At 34.7% G+C, this 16,218-nt stretch overlaps 1 protein-coding gene across 3 annotated transcripts in view; it reads left to right on the plus strand.

Annotated features, from left to right (window-relative positions):
• LOC149490022 (FERM, ARHGEF and pleckstrin domain-containing protein 2-like) overlaps positions 1 to 16,218 on the plus strand; it is a 67,533-nt gene that overhangs the window by 28,097 nt on the left and 23,218 nt on the right. For 2 of the 3 annotated variants that reach the window (XM_089714806.1, XM_089714807.1), the window contains exons 6-15: positions 1,521 to 1,644; positions 3,546 to 3,610; positions 9,021 to 9,199; positions 9,629 to 9,789; positions 10,163 to 10,237; positions 12,347 to 12,501; positions 13,397 to 13,656; positions 14,629 to 14,655; positions 15,806 to 15,892; positions 16,106 to 16,184. In XM_089714806.1, the coding sequence (XP_089570932.1) occupies positions 1,521 to 1,644; positions 3,546 to 3,610; positions 9,021 to 9,199; positions 9,629 to 9,789; positions 10,163 to 10,237; positions 12,347 to 12,501; positions 13,397 to 13,656; positions 14,629 to 14,655; positions 15,806 to 15,892; positions 16,106 to 16,184 (1,212 nt within the window). The remainder of the gene's footprint in view (positions 1 to 1,520; positions 1,645 to 3,545; positions 3,611 to 9,020; positions 9,200 to 9,628; positions 9,790 to 10,162; positions 10,238 to 12,346; positions 12,502 to 13,396; positions 13,657 to 14,628; positions 14,656 to 15,805; positions 15,893 to 16,105; positions 16,185 to 16,218) is intronic. The other variant, XM_089714808.1, reaches the window with a different exon arrangement.

Below are 16,218 nucleotides of genomic sequence, written 5' to 3' on the forward strand. Positions count from 1 at the left end.
TATGCGGTGTGTGTTGAAAAGTTGTATCCACTGAGAACTATCTTCTTCTAATATATAAAATTTCCGTGTCACAATGTTAGTTACCATACAATCCAAAACGGCTTTACCGATTCTCATGAATTTTTCTGTCCATATCGGGTAGGTCTGAGAATCGACCAACATCTATTTTTCATACCCCTAAGTGATAAGGCAGAACAACGTTTGCCGGGACAGGTAGTATGTTATAAAATTCAATTATACTCAATTTTTTGTAAAAAAGTAGCCAAAAGTGAACATACAATGATATAAACTATATGTAATAATATTGTATAATACAAAATTTTCGTAAAATAATTGTTAATGTATCAACACTGATGACCATATAGAAGTTAGGAAGTCTTTTTAAGTCTCCCGGAGTGCAGCAAGTTGAACATTAATGATGATAAATAGAAAAGTTAGTTCAGATTTTAATGAGAGTTCGGAATTTCGTTCTCCGTTGAATCCAATAGTAACATAGGTGAACTTACATAATATTATAACGAAAATGTTCGGTTTTTAACCGAATTCAAAAATGAAGGAGGTATTTTTTTGTTTTTGTTACCTCTGAACTTTTGAATCGAGTAAGATGATTCTTTTTCTGTATTTGAAAGGTGTGGTCCCATTTAAATTTTGTCCATATCTGATAATTTAAAGGCAGGTTATTTTTTTAGTAAAATATAATTTTTAGCCCTAAGTACATAGAACCACGCATTAAAAATACAGCTGTTATTCAACTTTGTTAGCGTTACCTTGGACAGCATAGCAAAGTCCTCATCATGATATTAACTAATTCACATAGGCGGCGCCTCCCGGGAGCGCTGTGCGAAATATGTAACTGTATGTAGCTATGCCGCATACTAGATTGCTTTTGGTCAATTCTCGTCTGGAATCCGTAGATAACTCGTGTAGCCATCATTCGCGCATATAGCATCAGTTAATCAACTTTATTATTGAAAGACCTAGTTCTTGGGATCTTCTTTAAAATGAGAACGTAACGTTTTGACTTACATATTTATTTATTTACAGTGTACTGAGTCATTCATTATTGTTATTTAGTCCTGTCATGAGTGGGCAAAAGCTTCATGCGTTTAATCTTTCTAGCCCATTGAATTTGGCTGCTACAGCCTAAACATAACTATCTTAATGTCACCACGTCGACCAATATTCTTAAGTCCCTTAATCCAAAGACAGTTTTAATTTTCGATACCTTTTGCAAATTTTACACTACCAAGCCTTTTCCTTGCCAAATAGAAAATTAATATTTTTTTAAGTAAAACTTCATTAGGCGCGTTGAGAGTAAAATTTCAAGGTCGCGTCATGGCAATATCGTTTCGTCATAGAGTAAGGTGACGATTCTGGTATCTCTGAAACTTGCCAAAGAAGTTTCACTTCTGGCACTTGTGCTCGGAACACACGCTCTTTTTTTATTATTCATCATCACAACTTGCCATCATCTACTCATATTTTATTAAAATAACATCATTTAAACTTCCATCCAACAGCGGAATGCGGAGACTTCGTGCCCGAAGACTACCCGGACCACACTTACCTTAGCGGGTACAAGTTCTTCCCGAAACAGGACCCGGAGTCCGAGAGGCGGATCATGGAGAACCATAAGAAGCATATGTGAGTAAAATTATGTACTGAATGTTCCGTTTATGTAGATAGGTGTCCGCATTTTCAAAGGAAAACCCGTATAGTTCCCGTTCCCGTAGGATTTCCGAGATAAAACCTATCCTATGGGCTGAGGCGTGCTTCCATGCGGAGAACGGCATCAGAACTGTTTCTAATTGGTTGCGAAATAGTCTACTCACCCTAAATCTGGATAAAACTAATTTTATTGCGTTTAGTTGCACAAATTCTTCTCAACCACCTAATGATTTTATATTAAAAGTTCACACCTGTGATACATTCAGTTCGAATATATTATGCAATTGTTCTGCTATAAAAATGGTTCCTCACATTAAATACCTAGGAGTTATAATCGATAACCTTTGTAAATGGAAGCAACATATTGAACTTATAACCGCTAGAGTTCGAAAACTGTCGTGGATTTTTAAAAGACTTAGGGTATTACTGGAACACAATATTATCTTTATGGTTTACAAAGCTCTTTGCCACTCAATTATCCAATATTGCATTTCGGTATGGGGTGGCACTTTCAAAACGTCGTTATTAATTCTAGAAAGAGCACAAAGAGGCATTCTCAAGGTCATTCTTCATAAACCTTTTAGATATCCAACTGACCAGCTGTATAGGGAAGCTAAAATTCTGAATGTAAGGCAAACATATATATTGCAAATAACACTTAGACAACATAAAATAACACCTCTTTGTGCTGTCTCTTCTGGTAAGAGAAGAAATGACCTTATATGCTCTAACCTTATTCCACGTACTGGTTTCCTTCGTCGCCAATCTTCATACATGAGTATATTTTTATATAAAAAGGTCAATAAAAGCCTTTCTATACACAATCTTACCTTAGTAAAATGTAAAAAGAAGGTTACAGAGTGGTTACTGACCCAGAATTATTCAGATACTGAACAATACATAGTTCAAATAAAAATTTAGCAAACGCAACCACTATGGCCACTACATCCACTCACGCACTTACACACTCATTTACACATACATTCACACACACACACACACACACACGCACACTCATATATACACACACGCTCACACATGCATACAAACACGCACGCACAACATATGAGTATATCTACTAAACTTGATTTAAAATGTATAATTTAAATTTATTTTGTATTATTTTGTATAAAAAATAGCTAAATTACCTAAATCATTATTTAAGTTAATATTATGCTTTAGTTTTGTTATTATTGTGTCATTAAGGAAGGTGGACCCCAAAATACAGGCTGTCCTAGTTTGGGGTCCAAATGTTACATGTTTGTACCTAACCCACAAATTGATCAATAAATGATTTTTATTTTTTTATTTTTTTTATTTTTATTTTTATTTAATCCAAGTTACCTTCTATATGTGTGCTAAATTTAATTGTAACGAATATACACACATACACATACATCCATCCTCACAAACTTTCGCATTTATCATAATATAAATTAGTGACGATGATATACATGAATTGTCACTTTAAAATTTGCTATAATATGATTTTTTTGTGTTGTTTTGATAGATATTTCTTTTAGGTTAGAGCAAGGAAACCTAATATAAAATTAATATCTTTGATAAAATTAACTTGCTCATAATTCTATTATGATGTACTTTTTGGTCGAAGGTAATAAAGCTGTCGTTTAATCTTCAGTAACTTTAAATTTAGATTTTCTTGATTAGATAGGTATAACCTTACGAAAGTATTATATTTTTCGAGTCATTTTATACTTAAAGATTAGTGTACTCCTTTATCCCTGGGACAATCAAAACAATATCCTTCTACAAACAGACAAGCACTCTAAAATCAATCTGTATGGACAATACGTCTATCCAGCAGTTTAAGAGCTTTCAGAGCTTACATAGTAAATCTCGCTATCTGTTGGTTACAGAGGCCAGAGTCCTGCGGAGGCGGATTTGAATTTGCTAGAGACGGCCCGCCGCTGTGAACTGTACGGTAAGTGTTGGTTAATTGAATGTAATACCTATATTTATTTACGGATCTTTATTTGCTGCTTTCAGAATCTGTGGTAAATCTTAAAAATATGTAACTAAAGACGATTCGAAAGTGCTTCCAAAAGAAGTCTAATTTAATAAATGAATGTTTGAGTTTGAGTTTACACTTTCCTGCTCAATTTTCAACCGAATTCAAAAGGACTTCCTGAATTCGACTGTATTTTTTTGGCTTTGTTACTTGGCTCACTGGGTGAACCGATTTTGATGATTCTTATTTTATTTAAATGCTGGTGCCTCGTGTGGTCGTTTAAATCTGATCTAGTACTGACAGGTTTCGTTTTATGTAAAAAATATTATTTATTCCATTCTGTTTTAATTTTAAGTCTATTGTTATGAGTTCTAAAATTTCATATTAAAACGTTGTTTTAGAATTGATTTCTGTTAAAACTATGTTATAAATTGAGAATGGCAGGTGTCCAAAGTGGGTCAAAATAATTACACGTTGCTCTAATCAATATTCCTTCTAACGAGGTTCATTATGAATAAAGATGAGACTACATTTAATACTGTGTATGTATTTTATCCGGAAGTGAATCCATCAATTAAAAGTTATAGTGCAGCGAACGTGGAGCTTGCTAATTTCAGTTTGACTTTGCGATTGATTGTGGCAAAGTTTGTGCGAGTGAGCGAGGGTGACAAACATTCGGTAGTTGGTTTATTTAATAAAAAATGGACGATAACCGGAAGTGAGCATTTCCATGTTTGGAATAAAAATAAACCTTGAAACTATTTTGGTTCTCTATACGTGTTAGAACGATTATGTAATATATCAGTCTATAAAATAAATCCACTAAATATCCGCCAATATGTGTTACATTAATTATAAATTGCATCTATAAATATCCTGTAAAATAATATAATTTAACTGCCGAAAATTTCTTTAATAAATCAAATCAAATCAAATCAAATCAAATTTATTTATTATTAAACATACATACATACAATTACAATTACAATTTATTACAATATACAATTAATATTCATGTAAAATTATATAATTATATAAATAAAAGGCTACCAAAACAATTTATACAAGCCAATGTTTCCCTAGCTAGGTTACTGGGCAACCTGTGTTTAGGAGAAACAGCTTGCCTCTAAAATAAATTCACAAAAAGCCTCTTAGCAAATACTTAATTATAATTAAAATTGGTTAGAATAGAGAGTAGAGAAAAAGAAATATGTATAAATTTAAGATGTGAGAATGCTGGTGTGTCGTATGAAACTGTATCGTATGAAAGTATATATATATTTGTGCGTGTAAGTGTGTGTGTGTGTGTGTGAGTGTGTGTGTGTGTGTGTGTGTGTGTGTGTGTGTCTGAAATATTATATTGTATTTAAGCAAGAGTCACGTTTACACTTTAAGCCAGTATCTCAAGAAGTTGTTCTGTCTCGTCATAAGTTTTTCCTAATAGAAAGACGCGTACGGTTAATTTACATTTAGAATACGGTAAGGCATAGATGCTAAGACTATCATTAATTTTGTTATACAAATAGGGTCCGAGGAAGTAAAAGAACCTCTTGGTGAACCTGCTATATGGCCGAGGAACAGTGCAGATTTTGTTCTTTCGTCGAAACGAGATTGTAACTAGAGGTGTTAATCGATGTTGTAAAATAATAGTCTGTAAAATAAAATGTTGTCTAACGGTGAGAACCTTCCAATCTTTGTACAGGTCGGTTGTACAATACTGCATAGGTTTAAACGTGGAGACTTTCATAACTGCTCTTTGAGCCACCTCGAGGGGCTTCAGTATGGTTTTTGCGGCACCTCCCCAACATACAATACAGTATGTGACAATAGATTCGCACAAGGCATAGTAGACGGTGCGTAGAACGGCAGTGTTCGTGACGTGTCTCAAATTTTTAAAAATATAAATAAGTTTTCTGACCCTAGTTGTTAGGAGACCAATATGAGTTTTATAATTTAAAAGTTTATCCAGAGTTATGCCCAAGTATCTAATATTATCTACAGAATTAATGGTTGGACAGTGACACAGAGCTGTTGTTGGCATGTGACAGGAGTGAGCTTTTACTGAAATTGGTGTTTGAGGTTGTGACTTTGAAGAAAGAGAAAAGGTTATTAGTTTTGTTTTAGAAGTATTCAATGTCAGGGTGTTAGTAATAAGCCACTCATGTATATAGTTAAAGCCATTTTGTGCGGTATTTTGAAGTTCAGACCACGAATTTGCGAAGAATGTTACTGCAGTGTCATCTGCAAAGGATACTATCTTAGCGTTAGGTATATAGGCATTACAAAGATCGTTAATGAAGACAAGAAATAAGGTGGGTCCAAGTATACTCCCTTGAGGTACACCAAAGTGAATAGGAAGCTCCTTACTTGTGTAAGCTCCTATTTTTACCATTTGTGTTCGAGTCGCTAGGTAGCTCCTAAAGTAGTCCAGTTGCGAGCCTCGTATACCCATTATTTCGAGTTTATTTAGAAGCGTGGAAGTTCGAATGGTATCGAAGGCCTTGGCGAGCTTCGAGGAATATTGTAAGAACCTTGTTTTGTGAGTTCAACTTATTGACAATGAAAGTTGTTAGTTCCTGAACTGCATCGGTGGTGCTTTTATTTCTCCTAAAACCAAATTGTTGACATGAGATAAGTTTGAAATTTTCTAAGTAGTTTATTAGTCTATTATTTACCAAGCGCTCAAGAACCTTCGACAACGCAGTGAGGACTGCTATGGGGCGATAGTTACCAGGAGAAGCTTTTTCTCCTCCTTTGTATATCGGGTGTACGATAGCTTTTTTAAAAGAGCTGGGAAAAGTAGAAGTTTGGAAGCTCAGGTTGAAAATATAGGTTAGGACAGGGGCCAAAGTTGTTGAATATCGTTTAAGAACGGAAGGGGGAATACCATCCCATCCGGATGCTGCATTTGTTCTAAGAGAATGTATAATAGTCGTAATTTCGTTGGGATCGGTTTCAAGTAGAACAAAAGAGGCTACCGGACTCTTACACTGCGGCAGAGTTCGCCCCGTTGAAGAGTGGCTGTTGATTAAATTTTTAGCAAGGCTCTCACCTATTCCAACAAAGAATCTATTAAGCTCGTTACAAGACTGAGACGGTGAGTTTGACAGAGACAGTAAATCACTTGTTCGGTGTACCGGCTTTGTAGTGTAAGTAATTCTTTTTATAGTATCCCAAAGAATTTTTAAATTATTTCCAGCTTTGTTAAGTTCCTTAGTATCGAATTGTCTTTTTACTCTTTTTAATATATTATTACAAAAATTTCTGTATCGTTTGTAGCTGATCATTAGGGTTTCGTTGTTGGGTGATTTTTTAAATTTTTTGTGAAGTGCATCCCTGTGTTTTATACACCTAAGTAGTCCTGGAGTGATCCAGGGTTTAAGGATTTTTTTCTTAGCAGATAATTTTTTGACAATCGTGCTTTCAGTAATAGCGTTTTGGATGAGTGACACGAGAGCATCAGTAGCAATATTAACATTCGAGATAGAGTATATAGGTGCTAGATCTATTTGTTCAATTATTTTGTCTAATTTGTTAAAATCAATTTTAGATATAGTCGAGGTTTCATTGTTTTTTATTTTTTTACGATAGACGCAAAGCAGGGTAGAGTAGTGATCAGTGACTGTCGTGTTTAAGAGAAGCGAAAGTGATGGAGATTTAGTTCTTAAAATTATGTGATCTAGGCAGTTGGGGCCTCTTGTAGGTAATGTGTGAGCGGGAAGAAAGCCATGACATGCCAGGGTATTAAGGTAGTCATGACAACGAGGATCCGTTGTTTGTGGTTTAATGTCTAAGTTGATATCGCCAGTTAAAATAACAGATTTAAATCTGGAGAAGGTAGGTAGTATTTCGTTCAGAGTAGAGACGAATAAATCAGTGTTTACAATAGATGGTGATCTATATATACATAATATGGCAATGTCACAACCAATTTCAACCACTAAGCCTGTAGCAGAGTTTTTAAAATCTAATTCTTTATATTTTGTATTTAATTCGCTTCTAATATACACCACAACACCATCGCTCTGATTTAGATGTTTTGTAGTAGAGTACATGTAGTAATTATCTAAACAGGGGATATTACTATTACTTAGACACGAGAACCAACACTCCGTTAGAACAATAATATCGCAGCTAAAAACAATTCGGTCCAAAGTTGTTTGGACCGAATTGTTTGAAACAAACAAACAAACAAAAATACTTTATTGTGCACCACAGAGAAAAGTACAAATAAGGACGAAATACATTACTTAATAAAAGAGCACAACAGGCGGTCTTATCGCTCAGACAGCGATCTCTTCCAGACAACCTGGTGGACAAGGAGACGCAGTGCAAAAGTAATTAAAAACAGGGCAAAGTGCACTAAGAACAGAAAAATAAAATAAAATAAATAAATTAAAAATAAATAAAAATACATATTATATAAATAGATAATAATATAAGCTTATAAATATACATAAACATACACATATATACATATACATAATGTACATACATAATATAACTACATAAATAGATACAAACATATACATATATTATAATAGGAAAATAAACATACATATATATTTACACATACATAAAATAGAAAACGAAAACGCACACCAACACAATTGACTAATAAAATAAACAATGAAATTACCGACTAATTGGATAAATAAAATTGCTTCAGTAAGTTTTTGAACGTAGATAGAGATTGAGCTGCTCTTATGTCTAAGGGTAAAGCATTCCAAAGTCTAATGGCACGCACAGTGAACGAAGAGTTATAAACATGATTAACATGCGGTGGCATTGCTAGACGGTGTTTATTAGAGGAACGCGTCGGGTTGACGTTAGACACAAGGAACTCAAATCTCTCTTTAAAGTATAGCGACCTATAACTGACCTATAACTTTGGTAGTTTCATTATTGAAGTATAATTTTAATATCGTATACGGATAATGAACAGTTTTATATTGTTAGCTAAGATATATCGAAGGTGAAGTTTGATTATTTAAATGTAAAATGATAAAAACTGAAACCACATTTTAGTTCTTTACATTTATGGAAGATTGATCCTCTTTATTCTGTGAATTCCTATATTTAATTATTTGTACTATTATAATTTTATGTACACACTAGCTGCTCCGCGCGGTTTCACCCCCGTGGCTCCACTCCTGTTGCCCGTAGCGTGATGAAATATAGCCTATAACCTTCCTCGATAAATCTAACACCGAAAGAATTTTTCAAATCGGACCAGTAGTTCCCGAGATTAGTGCGTTCAAACAAACAAACAAACAAACTCTTCAGCTTTATAATATTAGTATAGATTGATTATAATAAATCTCATTTAAGATTATAATTTTGCCAAATGTCTCATACATTTACCCCATTTTTCCATATACAGGTATCAAAATGCACTCAGCAAAAGACCACGAAGGTGTACCCCTAAACCTGGCGGTGGCCCACATGGGCATTGTGGTGTTCCAGCAGATCACCAAGATCAATACCTTCAGTTGGGCCAAGATTAGGAAGATATCGTTCAAGAGAAAAAAGTTCCTCATCAAGTTGCACCCGGAGGGCTATGTGAGTATTCATTGTGCTATTTTTATTGTTATAACGATACTTTCGAATCGAGTTTTTCAATAACATTGCATTGGAATTAAAATGTCCCATATATTGTTTAAAAGTGTAATTATTAAATGGCATATTAAATATTTTAAGTAAATTTTCACATGGGGGGTAGGGGTAGCTTATCAGAATTATATCTCTAAAGGAGATATAATAATATAGAGATTAAATTAATTATTTTATTTTGCTGCTTGCTTTTATTATTATTGATCTGTTATTTGTATACAATGCAAATGTGACCTTGCTCTGGGGCTTCATATCCTATCCAAGGTATTAAATATTACAGTTGAAATGCCTTTTCCTATTGCCATTGACTGCATATTGAAATTGACATACGGACCTATCTTTGGTTAATATATAACAAAATAAATCTCCACATTAAAGGGCCACTACCGCGACGTAGTGGAGTTCTTCTTCGAGGGTCGCAACGAGTGCAAGAACTTTTGGAAGAAATGCGTCGAAAACCACGGCTTCTTTAGATGTTCCAGCGTGCCGAAGATACCACGCCACAAGACAAAGGTGCTGTCCAGGGGTTCTTCGTTTAGGTAAGGAGTTTTTTGAAGAAATAATAAAAAAAATCTATTGATCAATAAAAAATTTGTATATCTTGGGAAATTCTATAGAGCTGGTTTTGTGTTCTCTGTCTATGGGTAGTCTTATGGAAAGTGACTACCTTGTTGTTAGTTTTGGGTAGTCTTGAAATTAACGGTGCGAAATAACGTATTAAATAACCTTTTTTCTTCGAATAATTTATTGAAATGTATCGAGATTCGCCATAGATTGTATATGGCAACTCAACACACTTTTTTACAATTTTTTTTTCATTATATTACTACACTAAACTGATTCCAAATGTACAATACTCATTTAAACCCAAAACCTCACAAACCCAATAAAATTAATTTCTTCTATCAACAGATACAGCGGCAAAACACAAAAGCAAATAGTGGAGTTCGTGCGCGACAACTACGTGAAGCGGCAGACGTTCCAAAGGTACGCGTGACTTGTGACCCCGTAGTAAGGCTGCCGACACACGCAGCGGTTTTAGTTGAATGACAGTTTTTTTGTATTATAATAATCTTTAATTTTCGGAATTGTTTTTGCAGTACATTTTTAGTATGCCTTTTTTAATGTCGGTAAAAAACTATATATATTATATATTTATGAATTTGTTTTTTAAATAATATATTGATTTGATTGTTATTGTAAAGTTTGACATGACATCGGGTTATAGAACACTAAAAAAATTATTCACAAAATTGAACATTATTATGGTGGGAAAATATATATTTATGAAATGTGATCTTATAAATTTATTGTTATTTGTTTGTAATGAAACCCTTGTTCAACTAAAACCGCACTACCCTACCGGCAGTTTAACGCATGCGTATCAGATGCTTAAATACATTTAGTTTTAGAGTCAGACTTAATTTAAGCTTTTTGTAAAGCCATTAGGTAGATCTGTAGAAGTATTCAACAATTTAGGTAGTTTCTAATAGATATATAATTATACTACGGTACACTTTGCATTTTTAGTACATATATTTTCGTATTTAAAATGTATGTTATAGTAGACGCATTTATACCAATAATTTATCTTTTAGTTGACTTTGCTAAACTCGTATTAGTAACACTGACTCGAATAATGTGCACAAAGTATATTATTTAGTATATAATGATGATATCTTGGTGCGTGGCATGGGATGGGACACTAGCTTTTGGTTGTCGTGGGCGCTGACGAGCAACGACGGGATATTATGCATGTACTGGATACAATGAACTTAGGCTAGCGGGAGGCTTGCTATCTGATCACCGGGTTTTAGAGTTCATTTGAAATAAATAGTATAAAATTAATTTATGGATGAACGTAACAATATAAAGATATCAAAATTAAGTGGTTTAAATAGTGTATTTGAATATTTTGTTTACAAGATCGTATGATGATGATGGTCCTTAAATGTCTCCACCAATGAGATTGCCCCGTTTAAATGCAACGATTTCATTGGTGGATATACATTGTTTGTGTTACCGGTGGTCAGATGGCGCGATGGTTTTGTATCAGTGGTGATTAGCATTCTCGAGCATGCGCTGTATACGTTGAGACTCGCTTCCAAAATATTTACGTTGAGTCGTGTGCGACATTGACAATCGGTCGGAGGATGGTTCGATGTAGGGTCAAAATTGAATCTTACTCACCGGTGATAAGATTGTTTATTGCTATCGTTCGAATTGGTTGAACTCTTGTCTCTCAATACAGCGCCACGCTCGTGATGATCGTATCGTGACGCTTGTAGTTTAGTCCGATTTATCCGTGCACATTTGTCGTGACGTTACCCTCTCCTGTTATGTTTCGTCAGTCCGGTAGCATCGATGTTTTTATTATGAATTATGCACTTGCACTTTTTTGTTTTTCTAGTGCAGTTTTTTTTAATAGCCAATAAGATTTGATATTTTTAAATTCCTCTGCGAGAATTGGATTACTTTCAGTATTATTGTTGGTTTTTGTCTCTAGATAACATGCCTTTTTAATAATAATTTCACTTGTGTAATAAATTTTAAAATCACTTGATGTTGAAAATTAATTTCAGTTAATACACCTTTTTTGAGTAAAATACAATTTTAATTCCTAATGTACCGTAAACTGTCTCACTCAAAATTGTCTAATTATTTTTTTATTTACTTTATTGTAGTTAATTGTCATAAATTTCAATATCATGAATTTCAAAACCACATGTGAAGTAGAAAACGTCACAGGTACTGTGTTGACAGTTTTGTGCTTTAAAAACTTTAATATAAAAAAAACCAAAGCAAAATTATTGATGAGAATTTTAGCAAGTTTTGTAGAATAACATGAGCGTCACGATTATTTTACTAACTCATTCGATTTCATTACATTGCCTCTTATAGCGTCACGTTAGCAACATAACTAGGGATAAACAAAAACTTATTCCAATTTTCTCTATTTGTTGTTACCAAAAGTCACAAAAAAGTTAGAAATAATATTAAGTTAATGAAAAGAAGTTAGGCAAGCGTCACGATAGCGCCTGTGAGCGATGACCAAAAGCAGTGGTGACCATGACCATCCTCTCGCCGATGTCGCAGGTCGGGCTCGTTTCGCGCGTCGCGCTCGGCGGGCGGGTCGCGCGCCAGCGTGGCGCACGGCACGAGCGTGGCGCACGGGGCCCACGCTAGCGTGGCGCCGCTCAACGCCAGCGTGTCCGCGCACCCGCTGCTGCCGCTGCCGCCCGGCTCTGACGGTACGTGCGATATACTGCCCATTGACGTACAAACTAGACTCACAGTAAAGGCCTATTCAAACCAGAGCGGTATCCGCTACCGCAGTGGGTAGTGATTCCGCGTAGGTATGAATAGGCCTTAACGATCTAAAATTGAAGATGGTAAAACTCTGCCTACGTGTGTATTGGGCAGAGTTTTCTATTACATTTGACATACAATCAACTTGAAGATTCACAGATACGCTCTAAAATTGAATATATAGTAAAACACTGCCTACGTGTTTTTTTACGACTTTTTAAATCAACTACATTGACAGTTACGATCTAAAATTAGAGATGGCAAAACTCGGCCTAGGTCTAGTAGGCAGAGTTTTGTATTGGGCATATACGTTGGATTTTGAACATTACTGTCACGAAATAAAGTGTAAATTTGAATAAATGTTTAGTAATATTAGATAGGCGTTTGTGAGTCTAGCTGTTTATTATATGTCAATGATTATAATATAAGCTTTTAGACTTGACAAGGAGGTTAACGCGTGAAGGATGGGGAATGTTTTGGCTAAGGTATTGGATTGTAAGAATATTTTTATTGACTTGTTTGGTGGATATGTTATATTAGAACTATTTTGCTATACATTCTTAAATTAAATGCAAACTATAATTTAGAAGTCTTGAAGTATGTTAAAAAATTAGTTTTTAATATCTACAATTTTATATTTATTTTACCAAGAAGCGACACTCAATGAGGGATAAAAATCACTCAAAAGTTTTTTTTCCTATTACAATACAATAATCGAAATAAGTAATTAAAATCACCAACAGACACCTAGCAATGAAGTTCAATAACGGACCACCACTGCACAAACTAGCAGCCAATAACATACCATTACATAATATGGACCGTTTGTATTTCCAGCGATTTCCCTGGAGTGGGACAAGCAACCTCACTACCTGGAGGCCTCGCTGATGATGCGCGGCTACCCGGCGGACGCGGCGCGCGCGGCCGCTCGCCCCCGCTCCCCCTCGCCCCACACCCCCAACACCCCCCACACCCCCCACACCCCCAACACCCCCAACACCCCCCACACGGACACGCGCACGGACACGCACACGTACACGCGCACGCTCGCTCGCCCGCCGCCTCCAGCTACCGCCTTTGCTTCCACGAGAGACAAGGTATGTTTTGTGTATTGCAAAGTTGTATGTATGGTGGGTTGTTGACGGTTTGTATGGGGTGGTAAGGATAAATGCGTTAAATGTAATGTGTCAAGTAACTTTGAAGTTTTTTTTTATATTTTCACGTCCCCGGTAATTTGACACAAAAATAATAATTTAAAGTTTAAACTGTCTCATGAATAGTGTAGCTGAAAGATTTTTTTTAGCGGTCAAGTAACTGTTATCGGACAAGTAAATGTGATTTTATTCAATATAATTATTCAAATGTTAAAATCTCTTTTCTTCATAGACATGTTATTTTATAAAGGTTTGTTTACAATAAATAGTATTGACATATATCATTTTACCAGTTTGTAATGTCTTCTGAAACATTGGTCAAGTAGGTATCCTTACCGCCCCATTCATTTACCAAATGGTCATTTTAGACGCAAATGATATTAGAGATACTAAGGAATTGTAGGTAGTTAGAGATATAGTGTTTTTACATACAGTAATTTTTTTATTGTAATTGTAAATGACTGAATATTGCAAATCTAAATTATATTTCATTACCACTCTTCAAACTTGACAATTGAAAATAGATTTTTTTCATACATCAATAGAGCACTTACATGTTACATAATAAGATTATGTTACTTGGCGTAGAAGAGTGTAGATAATATATTACTACTTGAAGACACCTTTCAAGGCTTATAGGCTTAAATTACTTCAACGCATGACGAGTAGACTTTCCTTGTTTTCATTAAATGAATGTGTCTGTTAAATAGCAGCATAAGAGAAATCTATTAAGTCGAATCAGTACTCTGATCTGCGTGTATTGATCTTCTTAGTTTGAACCATTTGATATTAGAGACCAACTTTAAACCAAAAAGTCATGTAGACATTGAATATCTTTAACAAAGTTATATAGCCTTAGATGTAGTACATAATAGACAGTAGAGCACATAGAAAGTTGATCGTTTTCTATTTCAGCTGACAAAACTGTACTGCCAGCAAATCGTAAGGGCATTTAATGACTTGCTATATCTTACGTTCTAACCCCTTTTGTTAACTTTTCATACAAAGTTGTGTTAACCAATCATATAACATAGATTTCATTCATTTGTGGTCGTTGTCATATTATCCAGATGTGAAAATTTAGTTGTATTTGGTTGAGCTAAAAATATGCACCATAATATTATTATCTATCTATATAAATGCTTTTAGAGGAACTTAGCTTAGTGCGTATTTTTAGTTTTATAATTATCAAGGGAATGGTAAAAGAGAAGTAGTTACAAATATCTCTATTCATTACGCACTGTCTTTCATCAAATCAATGACGCACTTTAAAATCATTGGTCATTAACGTATAGTTGTTTTTGCAATAAATCTAACCCCTCGTTTTCACCAAGAAACAAGTTAAATACTAGTTTGATACAAAACTTGTAGAATACTTTTCAAAACATAATTATTTATTTTACACATGTATTGAGACTGTTTCAAACATTCTTTCGTTCACACTTTGTAGCCAACAAGTATTTATACAAGTATAAAACACATTTGCGTTTACACTGAAGTCTGTGACATGGTAGAACTTGTCTGATCCATTGATAGCGTTCTCACCTACAAAACACAGTCGTGGTTTAGATAAGTATTGTTTATTTTATTGCAATTTCTGTATAATACTAGTAACAAACAAGTTTTAAACTTTATCCATGTTTGTTGGATAAAGTTTTCAACATACATACATATCACAAGTTTTTTTTAAATATAAATTATAAAAGTAGGTACGACTGAATTTGTCTCGAATTCTACAAGTATTGCTACAACAAAAACAAGAGATCATAAACATGTAGGCAACTTAGATCGGGCAACTAGAAGTTTTCAACCAACAAGTTTCATATAAGTTATCCTACATGTATCAAATTTTGTATACAACATATTTTACACATGTCTATGAGAAACGAAAACATTGCATCAAATTTGTAAAATACATGTATTATACTTTGGTGAAAACGAGGGGTAATACAACATATTAATTATCTGAAAATAGTTGATGGTTCTGGTAGATATAAATGTGCTTTATATTAATGCAATAACAACTATAATTCATCTGTCTGTGTGATTTAATTTTGAAAGAATACTTTGTAATGGTGTATTGTGACGTCAGGAGGGTCCCGAGCTAGTGACCCATGCAGAGGTCAATCATCATCCTACGGAGGATTCACCTCTGCCTCATCGGACGACGACACCATTGGTGAGTTTACTTCGATACACACAAACTAATTTTAAAATTGTATGTTTTGTTTACTTAGAGTCAATATTCTTAACTTTTACTTCTTTGTTTATGTGAAAAATTGTACAAGCTCAGTATCGACATCAGTTATCGTTCATAAGTGGAATAATGCGTTTTTTATAGGGTAAACATATGACTAGCCACGTTTCTAATAATTAACACCGTCTGTCGCAGGATTCTCAGGAGAGTCCGTGGACGGATGCGTCGTGCCCCGCGCGCGCTCCCAGTCCGCCGCGTCGTGCGCGCGCCGCAGGTCCGAGTGCCGCCTCGCCCCCCTCTAGCCTCTA

This window comes from Colias philodice, chromosome 3 (genome assembly GCF_061535455.1).
Source record: "Colias philodice isolate Cphi_HAF_F1 chromosome 3, ilColPhil1 Martin Lab GWU primary, whole genome shotgun sequence".
Taxonomy (NCBI): Eukaryota; Metazoa; Arthropoda; class Insecta; order Lepidoptera; family Pieridae; genus Colias; species Colias philodice.